The 13599-nt window shown below is 37.3% G+C and overlaps 1 protein-coding gene across 16 annotated transcripts in view; it reads right to left on the bottom strand.

Annotated features, from left to right (window-relative positions):
* The window catches only part of LOC135106514 (multiple PDZ domain protein-like), a 456199-nt gene that overhangs the window by 4034 nt on the left and 438566 nt on the right, over positions 1-13599 (bottom strand). For 10 of the 16 annotated variants that reach the window (XM_064015606.1, XM_064015620.1, XM_064015619.1 and 7 more), the window contains 8 exons: positions 11409-11510; positions 10373-10526; positions 7193-7455; positions 5991-6029; positions 5222-5329; positions 2872-3027; positions 2439-2450; positions 176-328 (listed from right to left, as the gene is read on the bottom strand). In XM_064015606.1, the coding sequence (XP_063871676.1) occupies positions 176-328; positions 2439-2450; positions 2872-3027; positions 5222-5329; positions 5991-6029; positions 7193-7455; positions 10373-10526; positions 11409-11510 (987 nt within the window). The remainder of the gene's footprint in view (positions 1-175; positions 329-2438; positions 2451-2871; positions 3028-5221; positions 5330-5990; positions 6030-7192; positions 7456-10372; positions 10527-11408; positions 11511-13599) is intronic. The other 6 variants (XM_064015611.1, XM_064015621.1, XM_064015615.1 and 3 more) reach the window with 5 other exon arrangements.

Genomic DNA, 13599 nt, shown 5'->3' with positions numbered 1-13599 from the left:
ACTTACATCTATCAGTCAATGTAATTTTAATATTTCTTCTTTCTCAAGCAAATCAAATATTGCAGCCAATAACCTATCCTATCAAATACAAGACTACCAATATATAAAGAACTACATTCCACCTGGTGTACATTACATCAAACATAAAACAAAAAAAAAATACAGCATCACTTACCACGTCTGAGATGAAAACTCCTGGTCCGTTCTTCCGGCCCACTATGGAGAGGCCAAGACCCTTGCCAGATTTCTTGGTGAGCTGGACGGTGATGATATCATACAGGTCCTCCTCCTTCTGTGTTCCCTCCTCACGGTACACCACCATCTTCACCTGCAACACCACCATTCCACCCCCATTACAACCAGGACACAACACCACCATGATGGGTCATTTGAACTGAGGTAGTGAGTTGAAATTAAGTAAAATGAAGAAATGGGATGCAGTCTTTGTCTGAATGGCACATCAAACTGAATGGCCACACTAATAATCCCCTTGAACTGAACTTTCATACAAGACTTCCATTGAATTAAAGTAAATGGAGTCTATCCACTGAATCTATTAAATCATGATATAATTAAAACAAAGCAATTAATCTTTTTATTTAAATTGTGACTGGTGTTAGTGGTAGCTGTGTTAACCCAAGGAACTGAACCAAGTCTAGAGGTCTTTCACCACACTCACACTTCTGAATCACTTCAGCCTCAACAAAAAGCAGCAGCAGAGAACAACACAACCAAGTAACTACCAGCTATTTCATTCATTCACCATTCATGACCCTCAAGTTCCTCACTAGCTACCATATGGATATCCTACAGCCTGTATGTATATCACACTATACAACTGCTGTTTAAAATCTTAAGTGTATCATAAAAGTGTTCATTTTTCAGACTAAGATTCTATATGCATCTTCTCTGCAATGGTGAACGTGTGTATCAGATATACACACAACAAACTAGTCTGAGCTGGTAACGAAGGTGCAATGAGAGAGACGTTTGTTATTCTTGGGCTTCCATCTGTGTTATACTGTATCCAATTGTGCTCCAAACTATCACCTTAGGTAAACCAGGATAACATAAACATGAGGAATCTACCATAGGGCATCTTTTGAAGCAGCATGGCAGTATAAGCATAATTATACTTCTTGACCTCTATCTCCTATACATTCAGGCTTCATTCACAACCAGATCTGCTCAACTTATTGTTCCCTCAAGTCTTGATAAGGAATTAGAGTGAAAGAGATAAGGTGGAGTTCAAGAATATAAATGTCTTCTCACACTGTTACAAAAAGATGCCTATATTCTTGTTAATATACTGTGTTTATTGAGAGCCAACGCTCATATTACAACTTTTCATGTAAGAGGGGCACTGGCTAAGGAAGAAGAAAAAACACTGATGTGCCAGCTTGGTGGTTATGATGATCATTGCTTTCATCTTATTTTGTACTATGCTAATCTTGACGTGTACGATGTGATGAACAAAGCAATTTGCTTGCGTTTCTCTTTGACGAATTAATATAATCTTCTCCTCACAGATGAATTGTTCACTGGTTCAGAGTTTGCAATCAGGCATCCTGATATATACTGTACATACATATCCACATAAACATCCACTCTCATCCACACACACATACACACCCACACATACCAAGATACAGACACACAGCTACACCGCAGTAATGTATTAGAGCTTAAATCAAACAGTAAGAGAGGTAGTATTGCTAACTACCACACAATTTCCACAAAATACAGTTCATAATGTATTAAGCACATTAGAGTATACAGTATGCATACATACTTCTTACTTACATGACACAAAACAAGAATCTAGCAAGTACCATCACAAAATACTTAAAAGACAATAGTTTTATGCAATCATGTCACAACACAACTAAAGCTCCTTGGAGACTCATGGTGATGTATTGGAACATTCAGGATTCACAACTCTGGTGAAATACCTGAGATGACTGAGTGAGTCTTCTCAAAATATGAGCTGCATTCTTTTTTTTTTTTGTCTCTAGTTGTGAAACATAAACAGCTGATAGCAACATGTATATACCAACTTCACTCCATGCCATGGCGATAAAAATCCACATAGCAATACTGTATTTACTTGTAGTCTTTCAGCAAACATATTCTTTTGCAGCTTGTTATTATTATGTGTACAGCAATCTTCTCAAACTCATAAAGGTTGTAAGAATTAATTACTGAGTATGTTTCCTAGTTTTGCATACGGTAACATGACTACAGGTACAGTCATTAGTGAGTTTGAGAGGATGGAATACCAACAGATACGAGAGACAACACGACATGGCCAATAACTGTCACTGGCAACAATGACTCTGGGTCTGGACTTCACACGATCAGCATGGCACAGTAAGTTAGCCCAACGTGTTACCAGCTCAACTAGTTTGGTTATTTACTGCATCTGCTTCCAATCTTACCTTTTCCTTTTCCTTTACCATACAAAGAAAAAAGCAGAGAAAACATTCTAAGAATAAAAATAAAACAATTTAAAATCATGTTATCCTTAAAACATAAATCCATTGATAGTAATAAATGTGAGAAGAATAAAAATCTACTTTTCATTTCATTCAAGAAAAAATGTACAACAACAAAATGACTAAAAATAATAAAACATCTGTAATGCAATACTGATAAAAACCTATGAGAGGGTGGAGTCAAAATTATCCTAACAACCATACTGTGGTAAAACATTACAAACTTTATCCAGAAGAAAATATTCAGAAAACAAGCAAACAATAGTTGTGCATCTTTTTGTTTTTATCAAAGAGTGAGTATTTATCAATCAACTTGAAATAATGAAATGATGAATAATTTCATATTTGACAGCTGAATATTCTGCTGGCAGCTCACCTTGGAGGGCGTCTGGCGCAGCACGCTGAGAGCCTTCTGGTGGGTGATCTCTCGGAAGTTTTCATTGTTAACGTTGAGGATTTGGTCACCAGGCTTGAGGCGGCCGTCCTTGGCTGCTGCACCATCAGGATACACCTCGTGGATGATTATAGCACCCTGGGGGAATGCAGTGATTACAACACTGTGTGGGAGTAGGGACATCAATTATAGCACTCCCAGGGGATAATGACATGGATTATAGCACATTGGAGAATGGAATGATTATAACACCCTGAGGAGTCTTGGGACATGAGTTAGAGCACCCTGGGGGCTAAAAACATGGATCACAGCACACTGTTGGACTAGGGGAGAGTTTATCACACTGCTTTTTTTCAATGATATGCAAACTAAAATTTGTCCTTTATAAAATATATAATGTACAATTACAACTTGCAAAATTGCAAATACACACACATACGCACATGCACACTATGAATAAAAAGCAAACACAGTGCAATGATTTCCTGACCTTGAGACATTTCCCTTAACCCTTTCACTGCTAGACATTCTCTTCCCATGATTCCTTACAACTTTTCAGACATTTATTTTATACTAAAGCCTAGTCTTGTAGTCTATGAAGTACAAAATCAATCTTTCATTCTTTCTTTAATCCATCTGTCTGTGGAAACCATACTTTTACACAGATCTACCTAAATGTTACTAAAATATGACCATAGACATAAAAGGGTTTGCAGAGAAAGCTCTTAATATCTGTAGTGCATGTAGAGCTGCAGGAAAACTACTATGAAGATATTTCACTATTTCTATACTAATTCCAACAAGTTGCAAGCTGTGCTACCTCATACCACTCCAATCCCTTTAACATTAACAGTACTGATTCATACCAAACAGAAGCCTCATATTTAACAGCACAAAAATCACAAGGTTTGCACATGCAGAGACAATGACTGTGCTGAGAATCACTGAGAAGGAAGTGACTCTGGATTCTCTAATGTGAAGACACAGTATGAGCAGCTTCTTTCAGTATGTCTTTTGAGGAAATGAAACATACATAGGGCAATTTTTGTGTTCCACAAAAGATTACAATTTGATGCAGCCCTTCCAGCCCCTCCATCTTCACCTAACACATACCACAGTCCACAACAATACCTACCAATATTGCCTCAACACTATATACACCATCTGTATGACTCTTATCCTAAAAATGCCACCTCCCTTTCTTTGGTGATGGTAAACACTGCAGTGTTGATTTTGTTGAAGCATATATATATATATATATATATACTACCACATCTTGTTATCTACTGAATACTACCACAGCACTTACATAATTCACACAGGCATAAGACTAATTGTCTACCTCGATAAAAGAAAAAGAAATAAAAGTCTTAATGATTGACTTCATGGTATCACTGTATAAAAAAAAAAAATAATCAAGTGATATGACAAAAAATAAGTAAAGTGAATGTGAACTGACATGCAAGACACACAAAGCTTGCCCAAAATTTGTAAAAAAAAATATATATGTACTTACTTTCTGATTGGTTGATGGGAGATTGATAAAAAGTGGAAGGAATCAGTTACATCCATCACACAATTTGCAATATTACACATTACAATAATTACTTAAGAATATAAAGCTAATTACTTGTTCTGAATGACAGCAGGATGATAGCCAATTATTGTTGGCTTTCAAAAGTAATTTTCTCCACTAAGAAAGAAGATAATGTATGACCCTTGTGGACACTTCCTGCGTGTAAAGTTATGGTCATCACTCAAGTAATACACTATACATCTTTCCACTATGTTTAGTGTAGTTTCCTCAAGTTTAGCTCCCTGATCTGCTAAGAATCTAGAAACAGTTACATTCTGTAATCAACTCACCAGATCAGAGAACTCAAAAGTGAGAGAGAATGCTGAACACAGTGGAAGTGGGTACAAAAGGTTACCTGACTTTTGATCATGACTGTACATGTCATCAGCTTTTACATAAGGCCATGCCTAGCACTGATAAATGCAGTTACAAATTTTCTGGAAGACCCTTCAGTTCTATCACTGCTACCTGAGCTTCTGTATCTCCTTCAGCAATAATTTCTGCAATCATAATATCTTAAAAAAAATATATATTAAGTTTATATTTTAATTTCCACACAATAGATGGGTCTTCCAAAATAGCAACATATAAAAGGAGTAGCTAAATATTTCTGGCTGCTTTTGCACTGTCAATAACTGAGCAATTAACAAACACCTTTTATATTTCTAGCACGTATTATCTTCATCTGAACTGTCCTGTCTGTTGTATCCTTAATATAGCAAAGCAGCTGATAATGATGACAGCCACAGCACTCACCAGGAGTGTGTCAGAGCCGCCTACGATGGACAGCCCAAGCCCCATCTTCTCCTTCACGATCTCAATGGTAGTCTCCTTGCCAGGCCTGATCTCTGCCGTCGCCGGGTCCTGGAGTACAGCAAATCAGTGTTATTTCATTACATTACAACACACATCACTCATCTCATCATCTAGCTTTATTCACCCATAAGCTGCTTCATTGAAATATAATGAATACTTGCATGTCAAAACCAAGTGAGTGTTACTTCACTGCATCACAAAAACATCACTAAGCGATGCCATGGGTAAATTGAGTTATTGGCACTAGACACCTGACCAAAGCTTGCTCTGTCTTGTTATCATGTCTTTACGTTTATATGATTCCAGCAGCAGGGACGTTTTCTTTATACTAAAGGTATATATCACTGGTTCTTGCTGTCTCAGACTCTCCCTGGGTGGGCACTAGAATCATAGAAACGCAAATCACACAGGTAGCTTCCGAGCCTATCACAATAGCACAAGTCTGCCGCACTTCCCACAGCCAGTTAATGGTGGTTCAGCCAGTGGGGATCTGCACTTATACCTTCTTTATACCTTATACCTTCTAGACTGCATTTGCTGAATGAAAGAGAGAGACAATACTGCTTGCTGTCTGCCGGTCAGGTAGCAGCTTGCAGGAAGCATAGTAGCGGCATCCTGAACCATTGCAGGTTTAATGAGGCAAGCTTTGCACAACACGTGCTGCATCTACGACTGACTTCTTGCATTATTTTGGAAGTGTACTACCCACCACGGGTGTTAATGAGCGTGGAGCTGCTGGAGTTGACCCCTCCATTATTAAGAAAAGAAAGTGTAATGTAAGTGAAAGGAAAGAACACAAAACAATGTATTTTCATGATCCAGGAAGGGAATATGTAAGTTGTAACTATTATTTCCCGGTAATATTATTATAATTGTGATTGACACTGAAAAAAAAATAAATATATAGTTAATAAATGGAATAATATTTTTTCTCAATAAGTTTTTCCATAATCGCTAGAAAGTGACAATATTAATAGAATAGTACTTAATAATATTGTCAAGGAGAAGTACATAGTAACTTCTTGTATGTTGGTTCCCTCCCTTAGTTTTCATTCAGGGTGTTACGATGATTTATCAGAGATGTTACAGTAACATGTTGATGGCTTTGAATATATTACAGCAAACATACACATACTTCTGTTGTACTCTGCAGGTGTACAGCTGCCAAATGTAATGAAACTTTCTGTAAAAATAGCTAAATGAAATATCTATTAAAAAAAAAAAAAAAAAAAATACAATAAAATGAATAAACTAAATAAATAAATAAATAAATACTTCTAACATTTATGTTGTGACATCAAAAACTTAAGACCATGTTTTCTAATTTTAAAAAAAGTGGTGCTTACAATATTGTGTTTCTAGATGCTTCATATGATATACATCAAGAGAGAAGACTAATTTCCTTTGTGGAGTTTAAAAAAAATTATATATATATATATATATATATATATATATATATATATATATATATATATATATATATATATATATATATATATATATATATATATATAATTTTATTTTTCAAACAGTAACATCACAAAATTTTTGGCATTAAGGGCAAGTAAAACAAATTTTTCATCTAGATAGAAGTGATAACAAAAAATAAATAAAAATAAAATAAAATAAATAAAATAAATAAATAAATAAAATGAATAAATAAATAAAAAAAAAAATACATGAATAAATAAATAAAAAAAAAAATAAAAAATAAAAATAAATAAATATATAAATAAATAAAATAAAATGAAATAAAATAAAACAAAATAAATAAATAAACAAATGTGAGATGACATTAATAATAGCATATAAATAGGTTTCCTTTTAATTTGGCACAATGAATTTTAAATTTAACACACTGATGAGTGACAAATGATAATGAATGAAAGTGAAACAAGGTGAGGAAGTTACCTGAGGCTTTTCCTTCTCTTCTGTTGGTGGCAGTGATGATTGTGATGATGGCGATGTGGAGGGTGACGTGGTTGATGCCATGGATGTCACACCCAGGCCAGGGAGACGGTCCAGGGGCAGGGGGCGGGGAGGAGGGGCAGGGGAAGGGGTGGGGTCATCCATTGGGGGTGGGGACAGGCGGGAGGGGGGAGGCAACCCGGTGAGGGAGGGAGGTTTGGTTGGCAGTGATGGTTTCGGCGCGATGGCAGGTTTGGGAGGCACATCTGTGGAGGCACAAAACAATATGTTTATTCAGGAATTTTCAGAGGACATCCACCTATCATGTGGTGCATTTTGCTGAGTAATACTGGCCATGCATATGTAGCAATATGAGTGTCATTCACATTAAGCTGTGTATAGTACTTTTATGAGGAGTATTTAGGCAGAAGATATAGTATTGCATTTACTTAGATGAACTGATATTGACAGCATCTTGTTAACACATAATCAATGCATTAATCCAGAGAATGTCTTAAAAGTTGATATAGTCAATAGTAGAAGACACTGTTAAGGGAAATCTTCTTAAATATATATGTACATACAACTACTTTCAGTATGAGGCAAGCTAGACACAACACATTACTACTGCTCTACTACACACTACTGTAACACACTGCTCAAAAGTTAAGTTATAACTCAAACTTCACATCCATTAAGAGTCCATTGCCAATCCTGCACAGCGTAATAAATAAATCTTCATGTTCACAGACTACACAAATGCAGTGATGATTAACTTGAGAATATTTGCGTTAAAAAAAAAAAAATGCTGCCTCAAGTTTAAAAGTGTTACTAAGAGTTGTTCATTTGAGACACAAATAATTAACCCCCCATCTACGGCACACTAAAACATCAATTTATATGTTTAAGGTGCAGATACACAGTACATCACCATACCACTAGGAGTATAAGTAATCATTCTAATCTCTACAGGAAACGCACACAAAAATCAGTCAATATGAAGCAATAATGTTTCACTAAAAAAATGAAGGAATATACTAGATATGTGTCCAATCATTAAGTTTTATAGGAATTAATGTGTAATGAGATGTTAAAAAGGTTAATAAAAATAAAAATGAAAATAAAAGCTGTTTTAGGTGATAATTGAAGATAAAATGTACCCATGATTATGAGATACTCTTGATATTCCTGAATGATTAAATATAACTACAATATCCCTGATTTGGTGAAACAATAACTATATCTAATAACAGTGTTAAAATATGCACATCTTTTTACACTCTGTCTAGTAATAGGTTCATGAGAAGCAGGAGGCAGGTGAAAACATCTTTCAGTCTTGTGTAAGTTTATATGACTTTACAAAGCTGCACACCAAATTAAATATTCCTAAAATTTCTCCTAAAATTATCCAATATCACAGCTGAAAGTCAAAACCTGTTAACTTTATAAAATCATAGTGAAATACACATGATAATGAACTGAGGCATTAGCGACACAAATAATAATTACTGGAGTGTTCATCTAGTGAGGAAAAAAGGGAACAAAACTTGTGGTAGGAGAGATGGAAGGACAGGGATGAACTAAAGGAGACAGTACAAGACCAACAAGTACAGGGTGCAGGTGAGGTGGGATAATGAGTGGACAGGATACTCACAGGGCCATGCACCAGCCCACAATGACCATCAGGATCACCACGCAGCACCATCATTTGCCAACAAAGCACAGAGTAAAGCACAACACAGTGTTAGTACTCTACAGTGTCTGCTGCTGTTGCTGCTGCTACCACCACCACCACCACCACCACCAACATTCATACATACATTCATACATTCATACATACAAGTGAATACAAAAATTATAAACAATCAGAGCAAAGCCCCAATTAGTTTCAAGTGTTGCTACTTCCAAGTAAGTTAATAAACAACAAGAAAGCACAAAGACCTGTGTGATGTGAAGAGTCTAGAGACATTATGACCAACTGTAGTAATAAAATATTTCCACTAACACATATTAAAGAATGTAAAGATGAATTATGGAACATAGAAAATACATCTCTTTAATCTCGGTCATAACAAATGTAAAACACATTAGGCTCATACTTTAAACGTTTGACTTAATCATGGTACACTAATTTCCTGCCTCAAAAGCTCTAAGGTGCATGATTACTGCAGCTCTTCCTGCCCTAGTCTCTCACCCCACACTGGCATCCTTCAGTGTGCAGACAGGACACACCAGCACACCAACACTCAACAGTCAGAAATACAGCCATGAGTCCATCCCACATGTGTAGAGGACTTACTACAATACTCAGGAAACACTGCTTGCGTCCACGCCAGGAAGGCACTGACACTTGCACACACACTCACACATGCACACAACATTGACCTGATAGAATATTCAGTGAGTGTATTTAGGAAATGATATTGTATGTAGTGGCTCAGATAATGAAGTTCTTGTGACTTCATTGCACTTAAATATACAAATAAATGAAAGTACAATGTACTGCACAGTATCTCTCTCTCTCTCTCTCTCTCTCTCTCACACACACACACACACACACACATGTCCATTTGAGCTCAGTGTTATGCATCAGATAAATATCCTAATGTATATAGAATAATAAAATAGTACTGAAATGCAGTAATCTCTCTAAGTACATACAAATCAAATCAAGAAATCTGTTTAGCAATTATTCTGTGGAGAGAGAGAGAGAGAAAAAAAAAATAGTATCATACCCATTTTTTTTTTTTATTTATTTATTTTTGGCCACTGAAAATGATATTCTGAAACTAAGCTGGACCTCAGACTGCACTCACACTCTGAAAAGTTATCACATAAACCCCAATGATACAAGTTTTCATTAATCTGTTCCTTCCAAGACACTGTTAAGGGGAGCTGCTTCATGATAGTTCCTGAGAGAGAGAGAGAGAGAGAGAGAGAGAGAGAGAGAGAGAGAGAGAGAGAGAGAGAGAGAGAGAGAGAGAGAGAGAGAGAGAGAGAGAGAGAGAGAGAGAGAGAGAGAGAGAGAGAGAGAGAGAGAGAGAGAGAGAGAGAGAGAGAGAGAGAGAGAGAGAGAGAGAGAGAGAGAGAGAGAGAGAGAGAGAGAGAGAGAGAGAGAGAGAAGTACATAATAAGAGGTAGGTAGGAAGATGTAATGACAGACAACCACACACACAAACCCACCTGGCTTTGCTCCTGCTGCACGTGCTGCATTCGCCACCCACATGTTGATAACACCCTCGGTCTTCTTGAGAATGTTGGTGGCCTGGTCGTAGTCAACACCCACCATCTCCTCCTTGTTAACACACAGGATCATGTCTCCCACTAGAAGTCCCGCCTGAAGGGAAGGAATGTCATGCAGGCTTGAGAAATGCATGCTGAGTGTCTGAGTGTTTATTTATTTATGCCTTATGTTTATATCTGATTATGTGAGTGTGAGTGAGCATGCTGATAACAGTCTGCATTATAAATAAGTGTCTTGAATAGCATCAACTACTTCTGCTACTGCATTCTTTTGTTTTATAAGATACATGTAAAATTGTTGATATAAGATATTACAATACTTCATCTGTCAATCCTGATTTTCCAATGACAAGAATTAGGTGATAACTCAAGTTTTATCAACTTTTTTAAACTTCCAATGGTAAATTTCCTACAAAATACTTTTGCTTGATTTATAAAATATTTATATTTGAACAGCACAATCTGCTAGGAATATTAAATATTTGTTATATAACACTTCACAGGTTAAATCAAAACCTGCATAATACTGATAAACACACACACACACACACACACACACACACAAACATATATAATGTATGTGTATATGTACCAAATGTATACCAGTATATTTAGCAGTATTACAAGTAAACTAAGGACCCTTTCAAAGGCAATTATAATGCTAATGCATACATCATGGACTGATAATTAATATGAGTCAGTAAGTTGGCCATAAAATTTACCCTGATCAAAGGCAGCAAGGCAGCCCAAATGATTTCATTAATACATAATACTTTCCTCCAACAATATCTCATGGATTAATTTTTATTGCAATTTACTCATTTTTCATTAAGACTTGTCCACTATATACCACTTACTGTCAATGCAACCACTCTCTCTCTCTCTCTCTCTCTCTCTCTCTCTCTCTCTCTCTCTCTCTCTCTCTCTCTCTCTCTCTCTCTCTCTCTCTCTCTCTCATACACACATGCCAGCTTACCGTGGCAGCAACAGATCCCTCCTGAAGGTCAGAGATGAAGATGCCATTGCCATACTCTGCGTGCTTGCCCTCAATGATCATGATGCCCAGCCCAGTCTGGCCCTGAGGAGAGACAAGGAATGCTCACTGGCCTGTGCTTCAAGGTGTTGACAGGGGAATAGCTGCAGTCCCATTAATTTCACCCCTAAACTTAAAGGACGGGTAAGTTAATATTGTCTAGACTTGTTGGATATTGTCATGTGAAGGAAGGAATGTTAAGAGGTACGTAATTATACTTGTGAAATTACTGTTGTCTAAATGATCACTTGGTATAGTTTGGTTGGAAAAGTTGTGTATGTATGTCATGGGTTGGAATTCATAAGCTCAAGTTGGGTTGTCTGCACCTTTTTTTTTTTTTTTTTTTCACGATTAAACTCCAAGGCAATTTTTTTTTTTTTCACCATTAAAACTTCATGGGACTGAGCTATTTTCCCATGACTTTCTGCTGTAACACATGAGAACTAATGTCATTACAAACTGGAAAAGAAAAACGTAAAAAAGTCAGTGAATGCGTAATGGTACAACACAGCACTGCACCCACAACTATTGCTTGCAGTCCTCCAAATGCAGCTCTTTTCCACTGGCAATGTTTCAATCGCAATAGTGCACATTCATGATTCTGTGTTAACATGCTACACTTATGGAAAAAAGTATACATGCTTTAGAATAACACTCTCAGTAGATGCTCCACCATTTCAAAAAATGACATGATTAAGAACAAAAGAGAAGAAAAAAAGAAGAAGAAAACAAACTAGGTGTATTATTATGTCAGAGCAAGGCAGAAGTGCAATTAATGGTGAAAAATCATACATCCCCCCCCCCACACACACACACACACACTCACACTTACATCTCTTAAATGACATTTGTACGTACATCATCACCTTGAAATACAAACAAGAAAGGAAGCAAACACACAGGTACTTACAAGTCTACACACACACACACACACACACACACAAACTGTCACAACTAAACATTCCCTTTAACACATCATTTGAACATGTCCACACACGTCACATAAAATACTTATACATTTATTCATCTACATTGAGTACAACTACATGTAAAGTGAGTGGAAGTGAGTTATTAAGCCTGGGAGGAATGGAGAAGTGAGGAAAGGGAAGTGGGTAAGGGAAGGAGAGACAGCAATAAGGGAGGAAGAGAAGGGGGTAAGGGAGAGAGGGAAGTGGGTGAGGGAAGGAGAAAAATGGATAAGGGAGGATGAGAAAGAAGTAATAGAGGGAAGGATAGGGTAATGGAGAGATGGATGAGGAAGAGAAAAAGGGAAAGGGGTAAGGGAGGGAGAGAAGAGGCTAGAAGGGGAGAGGGGGATAAGGGTGGGATGAATGGGGAAGACAGGAAGAGATGGGGTAATGGAGGGATGTATGGGGAAGAGAGGAAGAGGAAGGGATACAGGGGGAAGAGAAAGGGGTAAGGAAGGAAGAGAAAGGGGTAAGGGATGGAGAGAAGGAGCAAGGGAGGAAGAGAAAGGAGATGCAGCAGGTAAGAAAGGGAGAAGTGATAAAGAGGAAGAGATGGGGAAAGGGAGGGAGAGATGAAGGTGGGTAAGGGGAGAGATGAGGTGAGGGAGGTAAGGGGCTAGATTTTACGCAAGTGTGCCTGGCCATGAGTCACCCTAAGCCAGCCACAGGTGTTGTGCTGTTATTCTTAACCCACCTGTATAAGGGGAGAGAGAGAGAGAGAGAGAGAGAGAGAGAGAGAGAGAGAGAGAGAGAGAGAGAGAGAGAGAGAGAGAGAGAGAGAGAGAGAGAGAGAGAGAGAGAGAGAGAGAGAGAGAGAGAGAGAGAGAGAGAGAGAGAGAGAGAGAGAGAGAGAGAGAGAGAGAGAGAGAGAGAGAGAGAGAGAGAGAGAGAGAGAGAGAGAGAGAGAGAGAGAGAGAGAGAGAGAGAGAGAGATTAGAGGGTTATTCATCGCATATGAAATGAAAGTGAGAGGGAGATAATGGGGAGGAAAATGAAGAGGTGATGAGAAGGAAAGGTGACAATGACAAGAGTAACAGGTGATAAATTTTAATACCACATCACTAATTAATGAGACTGACTATTTGACTATTACAAAGATGAGAGAAGAGGAGAGAAGGGGAGAAGGAGAAAAGGAAGAGGAAGAAGTATGGCCTAAAAAAAAAAAA

This window comes from Scylla paramamosain, chromosome 13 (genome assembly GCF_035594125.1).
Source record: "Scylla paramamosain isolate STU-SP2022 chromosome 13, ASM3559412v1, whole genome shotgun sequence".
NCBI classification, from domain to species: Eukaryota; Metazoa; Arthropoda; class Malacostraca; order Decapoda; family Portunidae; genus Scylla; species Scylla paramamosain.
The sequence above is the reverse complement of the archived record's forward strand: the minus strand, read 5'-3'. Positions and strand labels throughout refer to the sequence as shown.